Source organism: Triticum aestivum, chromosome 5D (assembly GCF_018294505.1).
Source record: "Triticum aestivum cultivar Chinese Spring chromosome 5D, IWGSC CS RefSeq v2.1, whole genome shotgun sequence".
NCBI classification, from domain to species: Eukaryota; Viridiplantae; Streptophyta; class Magnoliopsida; order Poales; family Poaceae; genus Triticum; species Triticum aestivum.
Window position 1 is genome coordinate 455,075,883 of NC_057808.1, and position 17,058 is coordinate 455,092,940.

Below are 17,058 nucleotides of genomic sequence, written 5' to 3' on the forward strand. Positions count from 1 at the left end.
CTTTAGATAAGTAAGAGTGTCGAACCCAACGAGGAGCAGAAGGAAATGACAAGCGGTTTTCAGCAAGGTATTTTCTGCAAGCACTGAAATTATCGGTAACAGATAGTTTTGTGATAAGATAATTCATAATGGGTAACAAGTGACAAGTGTAGCAAAGGTGCAGCAAGGTGGGCCAATCCTTTTTATAGCAAAGGACAAGCCTTGACAAACTCTTATATAAAGCAAAGCGCTCCCGAGAACACATGGGAATTACTGTCAAGTTAGTTTTCATCATGCTCATATGATTAGCTATCGTTACTTTGATAATTTGATATGTGGGTGGACCGGTGCTCGGGTGATGTCCTTACTTGGACAAGCCTCTCACTTATGATTAACCCCTCTCGCAAGCATCCGCAACTACGAAAGAATAATTAAGATAAATCTAACCATAGCATGAAACATGTGGATCCAAATCAGCCCCTTACGAAGCAACGCATAAACTAGGGTTTAAGTTTCTGTCATTCTAGCAACCCATCATCTACTTATTACTTCCCAATGCCTTCCCCTAGGCCCAAATCATGGTGAAGTGTCATGTAGTCGACGTTCACATAACACCACTAGAGGAAAGACAACATACATCTCATCAAAATATCGAACGAATACCAAATTTACATGATTACTTATAACAAGACTTCTCCCATGCCCTCAGGAACAAAAGTAACTACTCACAAAGCATGTTCATGTTCAAAATCAGAGGGGTAATAAATATCATTAAGGATCTGAACATATGATCTTGCACCAAGTAAACCAACTAGCATCAACTACAAGGAGTAATCAACACTACTAGCAACCTACAGGTACCAATCTGAGGTTCTGAAGCAAAGATTGAAGGGATTTTTATTTATGTGCCCCTGGTTCCTTAGCTCTACTCATTCATCCCCACTCTGTTAACTTTTGCTCACTTTTCCCCACTCCCTTGCCTGAAACCCTCATAACTGGTTATAACGGCCGTTGCCGTCGGGCCAATGCCTTTGACTGTTAGCTGACGAGTGGGGCCGCGTATACGTGGGCGCATGCAAGACTGCGGTCGTGGGGTAGCACATCATATAAAGAGGGCAACCACCTCCATCGCCCCTACCATTTTCCCCAAATCCCCTCGCTGCGCCCAACGCGTTTGGGTCGGCTCGTGCGCCCAACGCTGGCCCGACCCATTTTAATGGTGCCGACAAAAAAAACTGTGCATGCATATTTAAAATAAAAACAACTTAATTAAACATTAAAGCCGGCCAGGAAGGTCGGCGAGAGTCCACGCGTCCACATTAGCATTAAAAGAAATTAAAAACAACCTAAGTGCGAGGCGGCGCGCTGCCCGCGCCCTAGGCGTCGTCGTCGTCGTCCTCGGGGTGGGTGAGGTCGATGAGCGTCGGCGCAGGGCCGGCCCAGGGGAACGCCGTGTTCCAGGCGGCGGCGGTGTAGGCAGCGGGCAGCTGTTCCGGCAGGGGCAGTGCCGGCGCGGGGGGGCTGTGCGGCCGCCTGTGCAGCCGCGGCTTGGCGCGCCTCCTCCTCGAGGCCGCGCTCGAGCATCTCCTCGTACTCACTGCGACGGCGCTCCTCGCGAGCCGTCGCTGGCGCCACATCTCAAGGTACGCCGCCTCCTGCTCCGGGGTCGCCCCCATCCAAACCGGTGGCGCGGACACTCACTCGCGCACCACTCCCGTCCAGGAGAAGCGCGCGATGGGCTCCGGCTCCGGCTTGGGCTCCGGCTGCGGCTCCGGGTCAGCCTTGACGAGCCGTCGGGGAGGGAACCGTGGGGTCACCGGCGGCACGACGCAATCGCCGGGCGCAGAGAGGGCGAGGGCCTGCGCCATGGCCGCCTCGTAGCGAGCCTCCTCTTCCTCCACCGCCTCCACCCTGCGCCGCTCGTCCTCCTCGCTCTCGCGGTAAACCGCCTCAAGGGCCGCCTGGTAGGCGGCCTCCGCCGCCTGGTGTTCCTCCCGGACGACGAGCGGGGACGGCGGCACACTGCGGTCGACCTCCCGCACGCCGCATCGCCTCGCCTCCTCGTGCTCGAAGGTGAACCACCTCACCCAGCTAGGCGAGTCAGTGGTGTAGGTGGCGTCGCAGCGCTGCTTCGGCATCAACATTGCCCGCCGGCGTCGCGGCGCTGCTTCGGCGTCAGCATTGCCCGCTGACACCGCACCTCCTCCGCCTGCGCCCTAGTCGACTGCGGCGCCGCCGGCACTGGGATCCTCTCTGGATCTAGATGCCAGTCCTGCAGCAGGGTGACGTCAGGGTACGGCAGAGGGACGAGGTGCTGCCAGTGCCACTCCGCCTGGTGCACTGGCACGCTCACTCTCACCTTCTGCCGGTGAGCCGGCGCCGGCGGAGGCGGTACGAACTCAGAGGGGAAAGGAATGGCGGGGGCCTTGCCCTTGGACTTGCTGCTGCCGGCGCCGGAGAAGAGCCCCATCTGGCTAGGGTTGGCTAGGGTTTTTGCTAGGGTTTGTCGGCGAGGGAGCGAGCTTGCCTAGATGGGGACGGCGAGTTTGGATGAGGATGGCCCCGTCGCACGGTCGGCTTAAAAAAGGGCGACCGCCATCGCTGACGCGTGGGCCCGTGGTCATAAATTAAGCTGACCGCAAGTGGGCGGCTGCCAGGTGGGGACGCGGCGGACAGCGAGAAGGCACGGGTGGCGTCCGTTCGATGTCCGCGCCGATGCATTTGGGGCGCAAATTTGAAGTGATTTAGAGGAGGTCAAATAAATTTGAATTTGAGAAAATGTGCTCCAAATGAGCTCCCAAGCTAGGGTAAACAACCCATTTGTAATCAAGTTTTTTTGAACCTACTCTAAATGAGCCAAATGTTTTTTTATTAACACATATTCACTTTCCATAGTGTAGATTCGAAGTCTCGCTATTTTTTGATTTTTTTTTTTTTAAAAAACAGAAGGTAACACCACCTCCTCTCCTTGAACTCTATGAAATCATGTACATGATAGCTCATATGTGTGAAGGTTTTCTCATGAAAATGACCATAGAGCAAGTTTATGATTTTTGGTTGGTAACATATCACATAAGACAACATTGTGCATAGGTTTTATATTATTTTTTTGATTTTTTTAAATTAATGGTGCTCATTTGACCTCGATCGTGCCAGCTAGGGTTTTTTTCAGGAAAATGACCACGGACCAAGTTTAGTATTTTTCCTTGTTAGTTTGTCTTATAAAACGACGAACGGCGAAGATTTCATATTTTTTTGATTTTTTTAAATTAGTTATGCTCAGTCAAAGCCTTCGAAACCCCATGACCAGCTCAAAACCCCTCTAAACCCCGCGGGGTTTCGCCTAACCCTAGCTCCCAACGTCAGCCGTCCGATCATCCCTCGCGCCAAACAACAGCCTTGAGATCTGGCCTTCTAGAAGGAACTAGGTGGGCTGGCTGTGTGCAGGCTCCGCGCCGTTGGATCACAAGGACGGCTCCGCATCGTTGGATCATGGGGCGATCCGCGAGAGGCGATCCTATTGGTTGTGCTCGGCTGCTCGCCCACCACTGACTCCGTGAAAAAAAAACTTTGTTATTGGGCCCAAAAGGAAACCAAGCTCTGGGTCGTCGAATTGCGTCGTTTTTTTTTGCATCGTTTGCTCTGTTTTTTGTGAACGTGCTGACTCTGTATTTTTGCATCGTTCGCTCTGTTTTTTGCATCGTTCTTTTTGTTCTATACAAATGTAAAATGACCAAATTTATAAGGGCTAAATGTATTTTTATCATGTAAAATGGCCACAAACTATCAAAAAATGGGTCATTTTGCATTTGTATAATGGCCACAAGCCCTCTATCTCTTTTTATCATGTAAAATGACCAAATTTTAAGGGCCAAATTTATTTTTATCATTCAAAATGGCCACAAGCTCTTCAAAAATTGTCTCTTTTTGTTCATATAATATAGGGTATGACCACAGATTCCCACGCGTGCAATTAGCTTCTTTTTCTTCTCCTTTTCAAACCACTGTTTCCCACGCGTGTACACTCCCGATGCTGCGGTGGGTTTGAAAACGAGCTACTAACTTCACATTTGACCCCGTTATTGCCACGACCAAATAACACGTAGCACTACGGCTATTTAAGCTACATATTGGCATCGGCGCATGCAGGCTCGATCGACGCATGCAGGCAGGGTTTGCTGGGTGCATGCATAGCAGGCTTCTGTCCTGGCGGCGCGCGCAGACATTTAATGCAAGGGACGGGCCAACGAAACCACGGCCCAATGGTCGAACAGCGACACCACCCAACGAGGCACAGTCCAGCGTGGCCCCACTAGTCAGAGTTAACGGTGAAGCCTTTGACCCGACGGCAACGTCGTTGTGCCCAGTTATGAGGGTTTCTGGCAAGAGAGTGGGGAAAATTGAGCAAAAGTTAAGAACGCGGGGATGAATGAGTAGAGCTAAGGAACCAGGGGCACAGATGTAAAAATCTCAAGATTGAATACGAGAGATGAACTAGGGTTTGAGAGGAGATGGTGCTGGTGAAGATGTTGATGGAGATTGACCCTCCCTCAATGAGAGGATCGTTGGTGATGACGATGGTTTCGATTTCCCCCTCCCGGAGGGAAGTGTCCCCGGCAGAATCGCTTTGCCGGAGCTCTAGATTGCTCCTGCCCAGGTTCCGCCTCGAGACGGCGGCGCTTCGTCCCGAAAGCTTCCTCCTTTTTTTTCTAGGTCAAAACCAACCATATAGCAGAAGAGGGGCACCGGACGATGGCCATGGGGCCCACAAGCCCGGGGGGTAGGGCGCCCCCCCCCCCCCCCCCCCGCGCTTGTGGCCACCTGGTGGATCCCCTCTGGTAGTTTCTTCACCCAATAATTCTTAAATATTTCAAAATAATTCTCCGTAAATTTTCAAGACTTTTGGAGTTGTGCAGATAGGTATCTCAGATTTGCTCCTTTCCGGTGCAGAATTCCAGTTGCCGGCATTTTCTCTCTTCACGTAAATCTTGTAAAATAAGAGAGAAAAGACATAAGTATTATACCATAAAGTGAAATAACAGCCCATAATGCAATAAATATCAACATATAAGCATGATGCAAAATGGACGTATCAGTGGCTGCCAGGGGTGCCACGTCCAGCGGTGCTGCGGCCGAACCGACGGATGGCTTGCATCCGGCGACGAAAACGGCGGAGGCCACCAACTCCATGGCGGCGAAGGGCAACGAGGCGGTAGCGGCGACCGTCCTCGCGGATCAGGCGGAGGAGGGAGACAAGGCCAGGCATCTCACCGGCGGCGAGTGCTCCCTCCCTTCTCTCTTTCTCTGTTGTTTTTCTTGCTCTCGCTGGCTCTTCTAGCGTGTGTGATAACGTGTGTTGAAGCGAATGGGAAAACTTGTATTGATCGGGAGTTGCAGATTACAATTTATACTATCCGGAGAGTCGCGATGGGAAAGAATGCGTCGGTTTTGAAGAAAGACCCGAGAGGCGTCTGTTGCGTATGCAAGAAAGTGGAGATTTTTTTCCCTAATTACATTTGCTAATTAATCACAACATAAAGCTTGTTGCTTTGCCCTAAAAAAAATTCACGGGGCATCTCGGCGGCCTTCTTTTCCGTGTCTCCCCCCGCTCAGCTCGTGCTCTGCTTTCTGTACGAGCTGGCCATTCCCAAGAATAATATGTTCCTTCTTCCAGTGAACAGATATACAGTATCTACTTGTGCGTGTGTCGTTTTTCTTTTGATTTCCCACCGTGGTTGGTAAAAATTGCAATATTATACTATTTTTAAGGTAATAAATGTTAAAAGTTCGGGCGTACAAACGTTGACATCAGTATTTAGAGTGCGATTTTAAAACATCACAAATAACTATATTGCCATTATAAAATATCACAAGTTTGCATTAGATTTTCCTGTCTAGTGATTTAAGACCGCACCATCAGTAAAATCTATTCCTACATTGGTTAGGAATACGATGAAATGACAAGAGTTTTAGGCCATGACCCAAGGCCAACACCAGCACGACACAGCCACAAAAACAACACAAGGGTGCCAGACGAACGGATTAAGATCAATATCCAAATGCCAGCACGGCACATAATCCCGATAACACAATCTATAACTCCAGCAAGATAATAACCAAAACTCAAAGGAACAGGTCCGTTGTGCAGGGTGCCAGACTTTAACAAAAACGCATTTCACTCGTCGTCGTCCTCGTCGTCATCGGCGGCACCGGCAGAGTTGTTGAGGGCGTTGAGCCTTTCGACGAGGCTGGCCTTCCTCTGCTCATAGGTCAGCTTCTTGGGGTTGTACCTGCATCCAAAAGACTAAGTTCACAATGCAGCTCACAGCAAGGTGTTCAAGAACAGTGGTCAAGAGTAAATGCACGCTCAAGACAGTATGATGAAGAGCTTGCCGACTATACCTCTTGTGAGTCTTGGGAGGCGCCTTGGTTGATTTGGCCATGGTGGGATCAGCACGGATGGCAGCATGAACCTTCTTGTAAACTGCTTCCATGTCATCAGCTGAGATTCCCCTCTTGATGTACTCACTGAAGTGAGTTTGGAACTTCTCTGGTTCCTCATCTGCTAGTGACTGCAACAAGAGAAAGGCATAAGTTCATTAACAGATGAACAACTAACTAGGTACAAGAGCATGAACAAGAGAAATACAGAATCAAGAGAGCAATGGCTTCCAACACACCCTCATGTAGTCAGCGACATGCCCTCCAAAGATGTACTTGCGGTGAATCTCAGCATCCAGCGACTTTTCATCCTTCTTGAAACCAGCAAATCTCTTGTCACTGTGTGGAATGTCAAGGCCGCCATCCAAAGCTCCCTGCAGGACCAAAAATAATTACACCAGGGGCAAAAAAAAGCTCCAAGGGATATAACCTGTGCATTCAAAAACAAAATAAGTTCTGAAATGCAGCAGAATAGGGAGCAGCATATCACTTAATGCAAATAAAAAATGAGAACAAACAGCAATAACAATGCTTTTTCACTAGGTCAAACAGCAAAAATAGTTGCTTTAGAAACTTGACACAATAAAGCAGAGCAGCTATAAACAAGTTACAGGGCAATCATGCAATTAAACTCCCAAGTCTATCTAAGGTAGCTAAAGAGGAACGAACAATCGTGATTTGCCGATAGTTTCATGCCAAAGGCTTGTGACATTGAGTGTCCATCTGCACTTATAAAACTGTACGGTAATAACATCGCATACCTTAAGGGCACCAAACACACGGTTTCCAGTGGTGGTCCTAATAAGACCAACATCCAAGAGCGCACGGAAAGGCCTCCTCTCATCAGAAGGCTCAACAGAGAAGTCCTCACCCGTGGCCTGAGCACAGACATATTAGTTGTGCCCATCAGAAGCAGCAAATCAGGATATTACACTAAAAATAATATTGAAGCCAAATTATACCTCAACATTGCCTTCATACTCCTCATCGAGATCACGGTTCTTGAGCACACGACGAGCCAAAAGGAGACCAGTGCAGTAGGCTACATCATGCATTCAGAAAATTAGATAAGAAAAGAGGCATGCATAAGATCACAGCATGCATTTGCACATTCATTCAGTAGCTAAAATCAACCTGCAGCATAGTTGGTCAGGCCAACTTCAAGACCATAGCGAGGCAACTCATGGGAGTAGGCAGCGGCCATCACGATATCACCAGCAATGGTAGCATACACAATTTGTGCAGTGACATCCTTGTTGGTCTAAAGTACTATTGTTAAGAGATACAACATGCCTCCAAGGTAATAATAAGCAGAATATAGAAGATTGACAAGTGCACAAATTATAACGAAGAAACTTTGAAGGATACAAATCGCACAACAAAACGGTACTTGGGGGTATTGTATTTGTTCTTGTCCTGGTTTGTGAGCCTCAGCCTGGCCCTGTAGTCGGTCTTCCCCTCTGAGAAAACATGGGGAAAAGGAAAATCAGCCAATCAGAATCGCTGTCAAATGACAGAAGTGGCAGATTCATGGAGAGGCAGGTGTTAGACATACGGCGCCTTCTCTTGAACTTGACTTGGAAACGCTTGGAGTACGCCCTTGTCTTCTGGTTCTTGATGTACACCTACAAGACATATCAAAGAGAAGCATATGAGTATACCTGGGTTTGGAACATGAGTGCCACCCAGGAAACACTAGTAATCAATCAGGCGGCACAAACAAACCATTTTTATGATAAGATATCAAAGTGGTTCATAGTTGTATTCGATGACGAGAAACATTGAATCTGCCGACTTAGAGTAATCACAAGTACTATTTCCTGAATACAACCGAGTCTACTGTCGCGCGCAGAAACAAATCCCGCACTCTAATTCATCCCTCGTAAGCTGGTCTACGAAATGGGAACTTGTTTTCACAGCAGTTGCAAGGCAATTAGAGCAGGCAATAATACTACCGAAGCATGATTCGCGAGCAACAGAATCTCATGAAGCAGCAGAAATCCAGATCTGAGACGGAGCAAGCACGCCGCAGATCTGACTAGGAAGTGCTAAACCCTTAAGCCCCGAGTCACAAGCTATGAAGGGAAATCGAAAACCTAGGCGACGACCACTGCGGCGGAGGCGCACGGAAGCGCAGCAACGCGCGCGCGGACCGAAGCAGCAGCCATGGAGGAAGAGGAGGCGGGGAGACCGGACGTACCATCGCGCCTGCGGGGAGGGAGCTCCTGCGGAAGGAGGCGGCGGCGGCGGCGCGGGCGGGCGAGCGGGCGGAAGGGCTAGGGATGGGAGGCAGCGTGGTGGCGCTTGTATATACGCGGGGGCGGGCCTGGCTGCTTGCTGGGCCGCGGTGCGAGTCGCCCCCGAATGGGTGGGCCTCTTTCGGCCCGCTTCTAAGGCCCATGAATTGCGTTTCGTTCTGTTTTTTTCCGCCTCGGCTCGCTGGAGGGCGAGAGCATGACGCCCGCTGTTGCATGCTGCAGTTGCAGAGGGGAGAGAGCGGTTGCTCGTTCCTTCGCGACTCGTCTTCCGTTCCGTGTCCCTCCGGCGGATCACCGTTGGCGATGGCGATGGCGATGGCGATCCCGTCCCTGCTCGCGGCGCTGCTGGCCGGCTGCGTCCTCCTCGCCGTGCCGGCGCCGCAGTGCGCGGTGACGGCGACGGACCACGTTGTCGGGGGCTCGCTCTGGACCATCCCCACGAGCAGCGACCACTACAGCAACTGGGCGGGCAACAGGACGATCTTCGCCGGCGACAACCTCGGTGAGCCGGCCGCCACCGTCCCTCTCGAGTGCGAGTGCTGTTCGTGTTTGATCTCTCACGACGAGAAATGTGTGCGTGCGTGCGTGCAGTGTTCAGGTTCGACGCGGGGATGTACGACGTGGTGCAGGTGGGGCAGTGGGAGTACAATCGCTGCTCGTGGGAGGACCCCTACTCGGACACCCTCAAGAGCAGCCCCGCCGTGTTCCACCTCGACTTCGCCGACGCCAAATACTACGTCTGCACCATCGGCAACTACTGCTCCCTCGGCGTCAAGATCTACGTCCAGGTCCAGCAGGCCTAGCACAGCACACAGCCTCTCGCCCTGCAATCTCTGCACTAATAAACTCCTTTCAACTGCTACTCCTACTAATTTCTTCTAGTATGTTATTCCAAGAATGGAATTGTGCTTAGATCGACAATAATGCAAGTGGATAATAATGTGCATGATGATGATAATGATTACGATGCCAGCCAGAAAACCTGATTAAAAACCACAAACATGCTTTGCAAAATTGTCCACGGTACTGCTTAGACAACGTATTCAGAGAGACAGACAGACAGCGTGCGTTAGTTTTCACAAACAGATTGCTTTTATACGAGTATCACACTACATTAAGAGTAGCCACGTAGCATTTTTCAAAAGACATGGATACAGCCCCGGCGCCATACGGGCAAAAATCAGCTTCATCGATAACACCGCCAAAACCCCAAAGAGCGGGCAGGCATCTTGATCTTGGGTCCCAAAAAAGCTTGCTGCCCAACCTATCTTACTGTTGTGCGCACTGCACTCTTTGGGCACCGCCTCCAGGCATCTCGTCGTCCTCATCGTACGCCTCCTGAGCAGCAGCATGGGCTTTCCGACGCATCTCCTCCTCCATGTTGACGTCATGCATTGTCGTCTCCTCGCATTCATCGAGCTCCATGTCGGTCAGCTTGGATGCAGGCTTTGGTGGAAGCACAGCCTCGAGAGCCTTGCACTGATCCGGTGCCAGCGAGTCGGGAAACTCCACCGTGAAATGAATGTAGAGCTTGCCCTTCATGAAAGGCCTCTGGTACATCGGCATCCCCTCGTCGCTGATTGCCTTGAATGAATCTGCTCAGATTTTAAAACCAAAGATTATCAGCAAGTACATTTTTACATCAGTATACAGATTGGTCACTGAGATCTATGAGGCCATACCAGGCTTGACAACTTCACCAGGGTTTGATTTAATGAGCAGCTGCCTGTTGTCCAGATGGGTCAGGACGAGTTGGAACCCACAAAGAGCTTCAGTGAGAGATATGGTATGCTCATAGAAGAGATCATCGCCCTTTCTCTTGAACTTCGGGTGTTCCTTCTGCTGGACGACAAATACAATGTCTCCAGTAACAGTGTCAGGCTGAAAACAAAACACACTGTTAGTTTGTGGACATCGAAGCAAAGCTATAATAATAAAGAGTAAAGAATATCATAGACTGAACAAGCATACCGCCTCATCAGCTTCACCAGGGAAGGTGATCTTCTGGTTGTGTTGCATCCCCTTCTCAACGTGAACCTCCAGAACTTTCTTCTCCTGAAGAACCTTCTCACCCTTGCAGCCTGGGCAGCGATCCTTGTCGTTAATACTCTCCCCGGTGCCCTTGCAATCATTGCAGGCCTGCTGCATCTGCTGTATCATGGAAGGCCCCAGCTGACGAATAGTGACTTTCATGCCTGACCCCTGGCAACCTGGGCACCTCATGGAAGCACCAGACTTGGATCCCTTGCTGAAATAAACAAGGAACTATGTTCAAGAGCAGCACTGCAGAAAACACATGGTCAACTGGGTTAACTGGGAAGGAACAAACCAGACTTACCCCTTGCACTTGGAGCAGAGGACACTACGGGAAAGAGAGAGCTTCTTCGAGGTACCATTGTAAAGATCTTCTAGAGAAGCTTTAAGTGGATGGACAACATCCTCTCCCCTCCTTTGCCTTCTGCCCCTGCTGCTGCCGCCACCACCACCTGTGCACAAAATATACATATGCAATTTATTACATCAAGACATCATGCACTATATAACAGAGTTTGATGGTCAAACAGGAAAATAGGTTGCCTTCAAACAATACCTCCAAAAGAGGGCCCGAAAAATGATGAGAAGATGTCAAATGGATCAACTCCACCACCTCCTCCTCCACCCATTCCTTCCTTGAGAGCATCTTCGCCATACTGATCATAGATCTCACGCTTCTCAGGGTCACTCAAAACCTCATAGGCTTGTGCCAGCTCCTTGAACTGAAATAAAATTTAAACAACAGATAAACCTGAAATAAGCCTTCCATTCTGCTGATCATGGTAAATAAGCAAATAGATTTAGCATGAGAGCTAAAACAGTACAGAAAAACGACAATGATATATTTACGCTCACTAGATACATTTGGACCTTTCCAGGCAGAATCCCATAATGTCCAACAAGTTCTTTCACAGTTCAAAGAGTAAAATTTGTTAAATTTACATCAAAGCAAGAAATATCATATTACACGACATAAGCAAGACAAAAAAGCGAAGTTTGTACCACTCCACTACAGCAGAGTATAGCAGAATAAAGAGATTAGAGTTGTCAAGCAGAACGATTACCTAATATATACTCCCTCTGTAAACAAATATAAGAGCATTTAGATCACTACTTTAGTGATCTAAACGCTCTTATATTTCTTTACGGAGGGAGTAGCAGATAAGCAAAAAGCATAATAAATAAAGCGGCATCATACAGATCTAAAAACTGTCCAACAGATAATTACCCTGATAGATCACAGCATTTAACTAATAGTACATTGTCCAAACAAGTGGACCACTTTTAGTAAGGGAATCTGCATCAGAGCTAAAATGGGGGTGCTGTAGGAAATCATAAGTTCCACATAGGTGTCATATGATAAGCTTCACAAAAGTCCAAAAACAGATAAGGTGAATTATCCATGGTATGAAATACAGACTAGACACATATCATTTTCTGCCATCAGCATGGGATTTGACACTCCCATACACAATTATCAGCAGGGACAACGTGGATGACCAATGGAATGTATAACCACCCCATGTGATAAGCTATCTGAAAGATGGGCTTCCATGATAGGGGAATGTTGCATGTCCCACACTGCTGCCCTATTGATGCACTCCTAACAAGTAACAACTGGGCACAGTCGCTGTCAAGGGGTGGGAGAATTGTGGTGTGTGAGGTGACAATTCTCATGTATGACTTGTGGGGACATCAGAGAAACAAGAAGCATCAAATGTCTTCCCATGGCACTAAGAAAACGGTTGTCCACCTTATAACTAGACTAGAAAAGAGGTCTACAAATATGCATTATCCCTAGATGAATCACCAAATGAGTACTATCCAACCAGGAGCATTTTTTAAACTACTAAATCTTACTTAACAATGAAGATGCAAAATAACTGGCCTGCAAAAACATGCAAACAACTATACTTCTGTTCCCCGAATCTAGCCAAATTCAAGCCCAGGGAAACTTTCCTATACGTGTAAGTAGCCAGCACTCTGCAGAAAGCAATACACGCCAACGAAAGATCGCGATCATGACCACTTCACATCAAACCACAACAGGCAGGGCAAGCACTCCCCCCTGACTAGCCACAGCAAATCCTCTTCTTTTCTTTCTGCCAATCGCCACAGCAAATCCTCCAAGACGCAACGGGAGCTACAAACCCCAGCAGAACCAGATCGTCATGAATCCACACAGAATTCGCAGCTCGGCCACATCACAGATGCCCCTACGCGAATTGACTCCCTGCGCCGCACGAACTTCCCGCGCCCGATCTATCTAGTTCTACCTTGCCATGGCAGATCAGATCACACCAGATCGCGCCCGAACGGACCCAAAAAGTAGCAGCTAAGACGCGATGATCGCAGGGGAGGAAGGGCGGGATCGGACCTTCTCGGGGTCTCCGCCCTTGTCGGGGTGGTTCTTGATGGCGGCCTTGCGGTAGGCCTTCTTGAGGTCGTCCTGGGCGGCGTTCTTGGGCACCCCGAGCACCTCGTAGTACTTGGTGTTGTCGCTCTTCTTGGGGGCGCGGCCGAACATCTTCGCCGGCGGGGTGGTGGGATGGGTGGGTAGGCCCCTCCTCGCGCGCCGCCGCCGGTCGCCTCTCTCCCGCGGGCGTGGGAGCGGAGACGAGGAGGCGGTCAAAGTCGGGCGGCCGGGCGGAGCGAGTGAGAGAGAGAGAGGGTTTGGCCCCGCTGGATACGCCAGGGCTAATGTAGAGAATGGAGTCCGTGAGCTGGCTGCGGAGGCGTATTCTGCGTCGCGGGCCGCGACGCGGACCCGAATTGTTTACTGCTCTCGAGGGGAGCCCGGGCCCTGGATTGTTGGACCTGGTGAGGTCGCTGGCCAGAGATTCCAGCCCAAATGCGCCATCGTATGGGCCAGAACTCCTCTTTGATCGGTCGGTGTTGTGACGGTTTAGCACCGGGGCCCACCCGCCTGGTGGCCGCTCTGCATCTGTGTCCTCGCCGGCTGATTCAGGCAGGCGGCCAGCTGGCCAGGAACAACAGTTCCAAAAGACAGAAGCCACCGGACCCCTCTCCATCGGAAAGGCTTTTTTCCTTGGAAGAAAGAAAGTTTTCTTTAACGCAGTGCAGATGCAGACGTTATATACTTATCTTTTTTTTTCGGAAAAATTTTCAATCTATTCATCTTCAATCATGGCAGTACAACGAACACCAGAAATAAAAATTACATCCAGATCCGTAGACCACCTAGCGACGACTACAAGCACTGAAGCGAGCCGAAGGCACGCCACCGTCATCACCCCTCCATCGCCGGAGTCAGGCACAACTTGTTGTAGTAGACAGTCGGGAAGTCGTCGTGCTAAGGCCCCATAGGACCAGCGCACCAGAACAGCAACCGCCGCCAATGAAGAATAACGTAGGTTGGAAGGATTCAACCCGAAGACACGCGAACATAGACGAACAACGATGAGATCCGAGCAAATCCACCAAAGATAGATCCGCCGGAGACACACCTCTACACGCCCACCAACGATGCTAGATGCACCGCCGGAACGGGGGCTAGGAGGGGAGACCTTTATTCCATCTTCAGGGAGCCGCCACCGTCTCGCCTTCCTGAGCAGGACACAAACCCTAACAAGACAGGAAAAAACGACTGAAAACTGAGCCCTCCCGCCGGCCCTTGGCAGGATCCACCGCGCCTCCATGGCCCTAGGGCCACCGGAGACGAGGCGGACCTGCGGCGGCGCCGGCGAGAGGCGGAAACCCTATATATACTTACCCTTATGAATGTATACATGCTCATCCTATCTTTATGAACACCTCTGAAAGACTGAGCCGGCACATCATCGACGGGAACATCTCCTCCCACTAGATACATCGCCGGAAGGCCTGAAACAAGTCAACAAAAATGTGAGCACCAATGTCAAGTTTAAGACTTAAAACTCTGATGGACTGATGATTCCACTGTTGTTCTAACCATCCAATCACAAATTGATTTGCTGAAAGGCTTATTTTTTTGCACGTGCTTCCATGTTCTTAAACTCAACTCACAGAAATGTCCCTTGGCTAGAAAAAATACAATACAAAATAGTTAACTATTTTGTGTGTTTGGTAAAAAAATATCATCATCATGGACTAGACTAATATGACCCCGGTATATGCATGAATGCGTGCAAACAATGTTTGTGGACATGCCCATGAAACCTTTATTTGTCCGTGCACCACTTGACAGTGTCCTGGTTTAGGGATCTCACACCACGTCGATTCGTGGTCTGGATGGACCGGGTTGAGGACCACTCGGTCGGTTTCATCCTGGACTACGTTGGGCAGCCAATGGCGGATTATGCGAAGACTCCGCAATACTTGGCTTACAAGACAAGAAGACGGAGTCGTATAAGACTCTACCTCCACCTACGTAGTTGATTAGGACATGTAACATTAGGACCCCGAGTGTTATATAAGTCAGGGGTCGGGCTCGTAGATAGACACAATAGAAACTATCGGTACTCACTTATACTTTGTACACACCCCGAACGCAATATACACGAGTAGGACGTGGCGTATTATCTCCTCCGTGAGAGCCCGACCCTGGGTAAGGCATTGCTTCTTGTTACCATTCAGCCCAATCGCCTAGTCGGGGTACCATACCGAAGGATCTACCAGATTGAGCATTGGCAGTGGTGGCCTCCAGTTAGACGAACTCAACGGCTCAAATGGAGTCAAGATCAGCACTCATATCGGTTCCAGCAAGATCTTCGTGTCGGTGCAGATGTTCTTTTCAGCGTCGCCACCTTCATTGTTGACTCGACTGGTCAGATTTAGCAACCTGGAGTTCTCAGCGGATTCCTGCAGAAAGCTATTCTCTGGGGTTTGACATCAAGCCAAATCCAGGAGCAGCAAGGGGCGGGGTTCCAAATTTGATCCTAGAGATACCGGAAGATGTTGAATTTTTTGACCCACCCACTACCCATCTCATCGCCAACGCCGAGGATCTCTGGGTGTCCTGGAGGGTGCCACCGAGGAAGACATGGAAGAGGAATCCGGTGAGTCTGCGAACTACCGGCTGTCAGCTACGGTGCTCTTGTGCAAGTGGTAGGAAACCTCAGCCTACGAGTGCTACATGGTGGACACCAACCCCACGGGCCAGAGCTCTGGCAATAACACTGATGTGGAAAACCTAGACTACGACCTGCAGGCGAAGGAGGTTCCTAAGAAACGAGCACCACCTCGGGTGCCCATCGAGTTCAATGGTCAAGATTTCCTGGCATTGGAAGAGGAGTTCGACAGTCCACGCCACAATCAAGCTCGGGAGAATATGTGGAAGTGAGTTGTAAAGTTGGCCCAAAACCACAACCATTTGGCCGAGGGTGCAAGATCTAGAAGACCATTGGCAACAAGTCCTCCAATATGAGGAGAACTTGGAGAGCAAGTGCATTTCAATGGCACCAAATAAGATTGCGGTTGTGCAATGCCGGAACCTGATCAAAGTGGATGTAGTTGCAGACCACATAGCGGTTCCCACCCCCACGTGGGCCAAGAACATGCACGTTGGTGTAGGAGATCGCCCTTCCCATTGTGAACATGACGGTCGATGGGACAACATGCGTGCACGGGTCGCGATAGCGAGACTAAAAAGCCGGTTTGATGCACCAGTCAGTCGCGTCGCATCGCGCGAGATGGCGCATGCTAGCGCAACGCACACCACCACAGAGAGGTGGCCCTGCCCGCGCCTGCGGCCTACACGTCATGGACCCGTGAAGTAAACCCGTTGGGTGCGAGGCGTCCGTGGAGATCGAACAGATGGGAGAGTGCCATGGAGCCACCAGCGGGAGCCTCACGCAAAACTTACGACGTGGAGGCTCCAAGGAGGCGGGTACTCCAACATCCTTCATAGGAGTAATAACCTCAATCGAAATTTATTCTATTTATTTACATATGAATCGTTGCATTTACTTGCTTACAATCATCAATTCCGAATAGATTAATTGTTAATCCTTGTAACTACCAAGGCCAGTGAGATTAACAATCTCAATCACCGTTTAAGTTGGGGACCAAGAAGAAGCTATCTAATTGTGTTTAGGTGTTGATTATTGATTGAAGTCAGGTGCTCCATCGGATTGATAACCCTTGTTCTTCACGGAGGGGAATTTTTGCTGCTCACTGCATGCTCTTGAGGGTCCAACAACTATATTAACAAAGCATACAGTAGCAGTGATCTCTTGTTAAAAGGGTCCAAAGAATTATGAAGTTATACATGTATAATTGCACACTGTATTTCGATACTCTTATTCCAGGGTCCTGTCAAGTATAGTCCATGTCTAGATCTATGCTCAAGGAACATGGTTACGTTCCATCAACCTCGATCATCAGGGAACATTGAGGAACAAACCAA

The 17,058-nt window shown here is 49.6% G+C and overlaps 2 protein-coding genes across 2 annotated transcripts; both read right to left on the minus strand.

Moving 5' to 3' along the window:
* Window positions 1-6,006: 6,006 nt before the first annotated feature.
* On the minus strand, window positions 6,007-9,127 carry LOC123122707 (60S ribosomal protein L5-1). The gene is made up of 9 exons (XM_044543029.1): window positions 8,621-9,127; window positions 7,976-8,045; window positions 7,789-7,880; window positions 7,555-7,681; window positions 7,383-7,462; window positions 7,182-7,298; window positions 6,660-6,794; window positions 6,382-6,551; window positions 6,007-6,269 (listed from the first exon to the last, which is right to left on the minus strand). The coding sequence occupies exons 1-9, from the start codon at window positions 9,110-9,112 to the stop codon at window positions 6,155-6,157; spliced, it is 1,398 nt and encodes a 465-aa protein (XP_044398964.1). The 5' UTR covers window positions 9,113-9,127; the 3' UTR covers window positions 6,007-6,154.
* Window positions 9,128-9,664: 537 nt separating this feature from the next.
* LOC123122708 (dnaJ protein homolog 2) lies at window positions 9,665-13,395 on the minus strand. The gene is made up of 6 exons (XM_044543031.1): window positions 13,090-13,395; window positions 11,269-11,434; window positions 11,017-11,164; window positions 10,650-10,926; window positions 10,361-10,559; window positions 9,665-10,273 (listed from the first exon to the last, which is right to left on the minus strand). Exons 1-6 carry the CDS (start codon window positions 13,237-13,239, stop codon window positions 9,948-9,950), a joined length of 1,266 nt encoding a protein of 421 aa, XP_044398966.1. The 5' UTR covers window positions 13,240-13,395; the 3' UTR covers window positions 9,665-9,947.
* Between the last annotated feature and the right edge of the window lie 3,663 nt (window positions 13,396-17,058).

Coding starts and splice junctions, on each gene's coding strand:
- LOC123122707 (XM_044543029.1), bottom strand. CDS start 9,112: ATGGTCCAGAGCGAGCCCCCGACAACGTGGTCCGTCGCCGTCACCGCG. Junction 8,046..8,620: donor CCCTCCCCGCAGGCGCGATG/GTACGTCCGGTC, acceptor TATGTCTTGTAG/GTGTACATCAAGAACCAGAA. Junction 6,795..7,181: donor GTGTGTTTGGTGCCCTTAAG/GTATGCGATGTT, acceptor TTGGTCCTGCAG/GGAGCTTTGGATGGCGGCCT.
- LOC123122708 (XM_044543031.1), bottom strand. CDS start 13,239: ATGTTCGGCCGCGCCCCCAAGAAGAGCGACAACACCAAGTACTACGAG. Junction 11,165..11,268: donor TTTCGGGCCCTCTTTTGGAG/GTATTGTTTGAA, acceptor TTTTGTGCACAG/GTGGTGGTGGCGGCAGCAGC. Junction 10,274..10,360: donor TGGTGAAGTTGTCAAGCCTG/GTATGGCCTCAT, acceptor AAATCTGAGCAG/ATTCATTCAAGGCAATCAGC.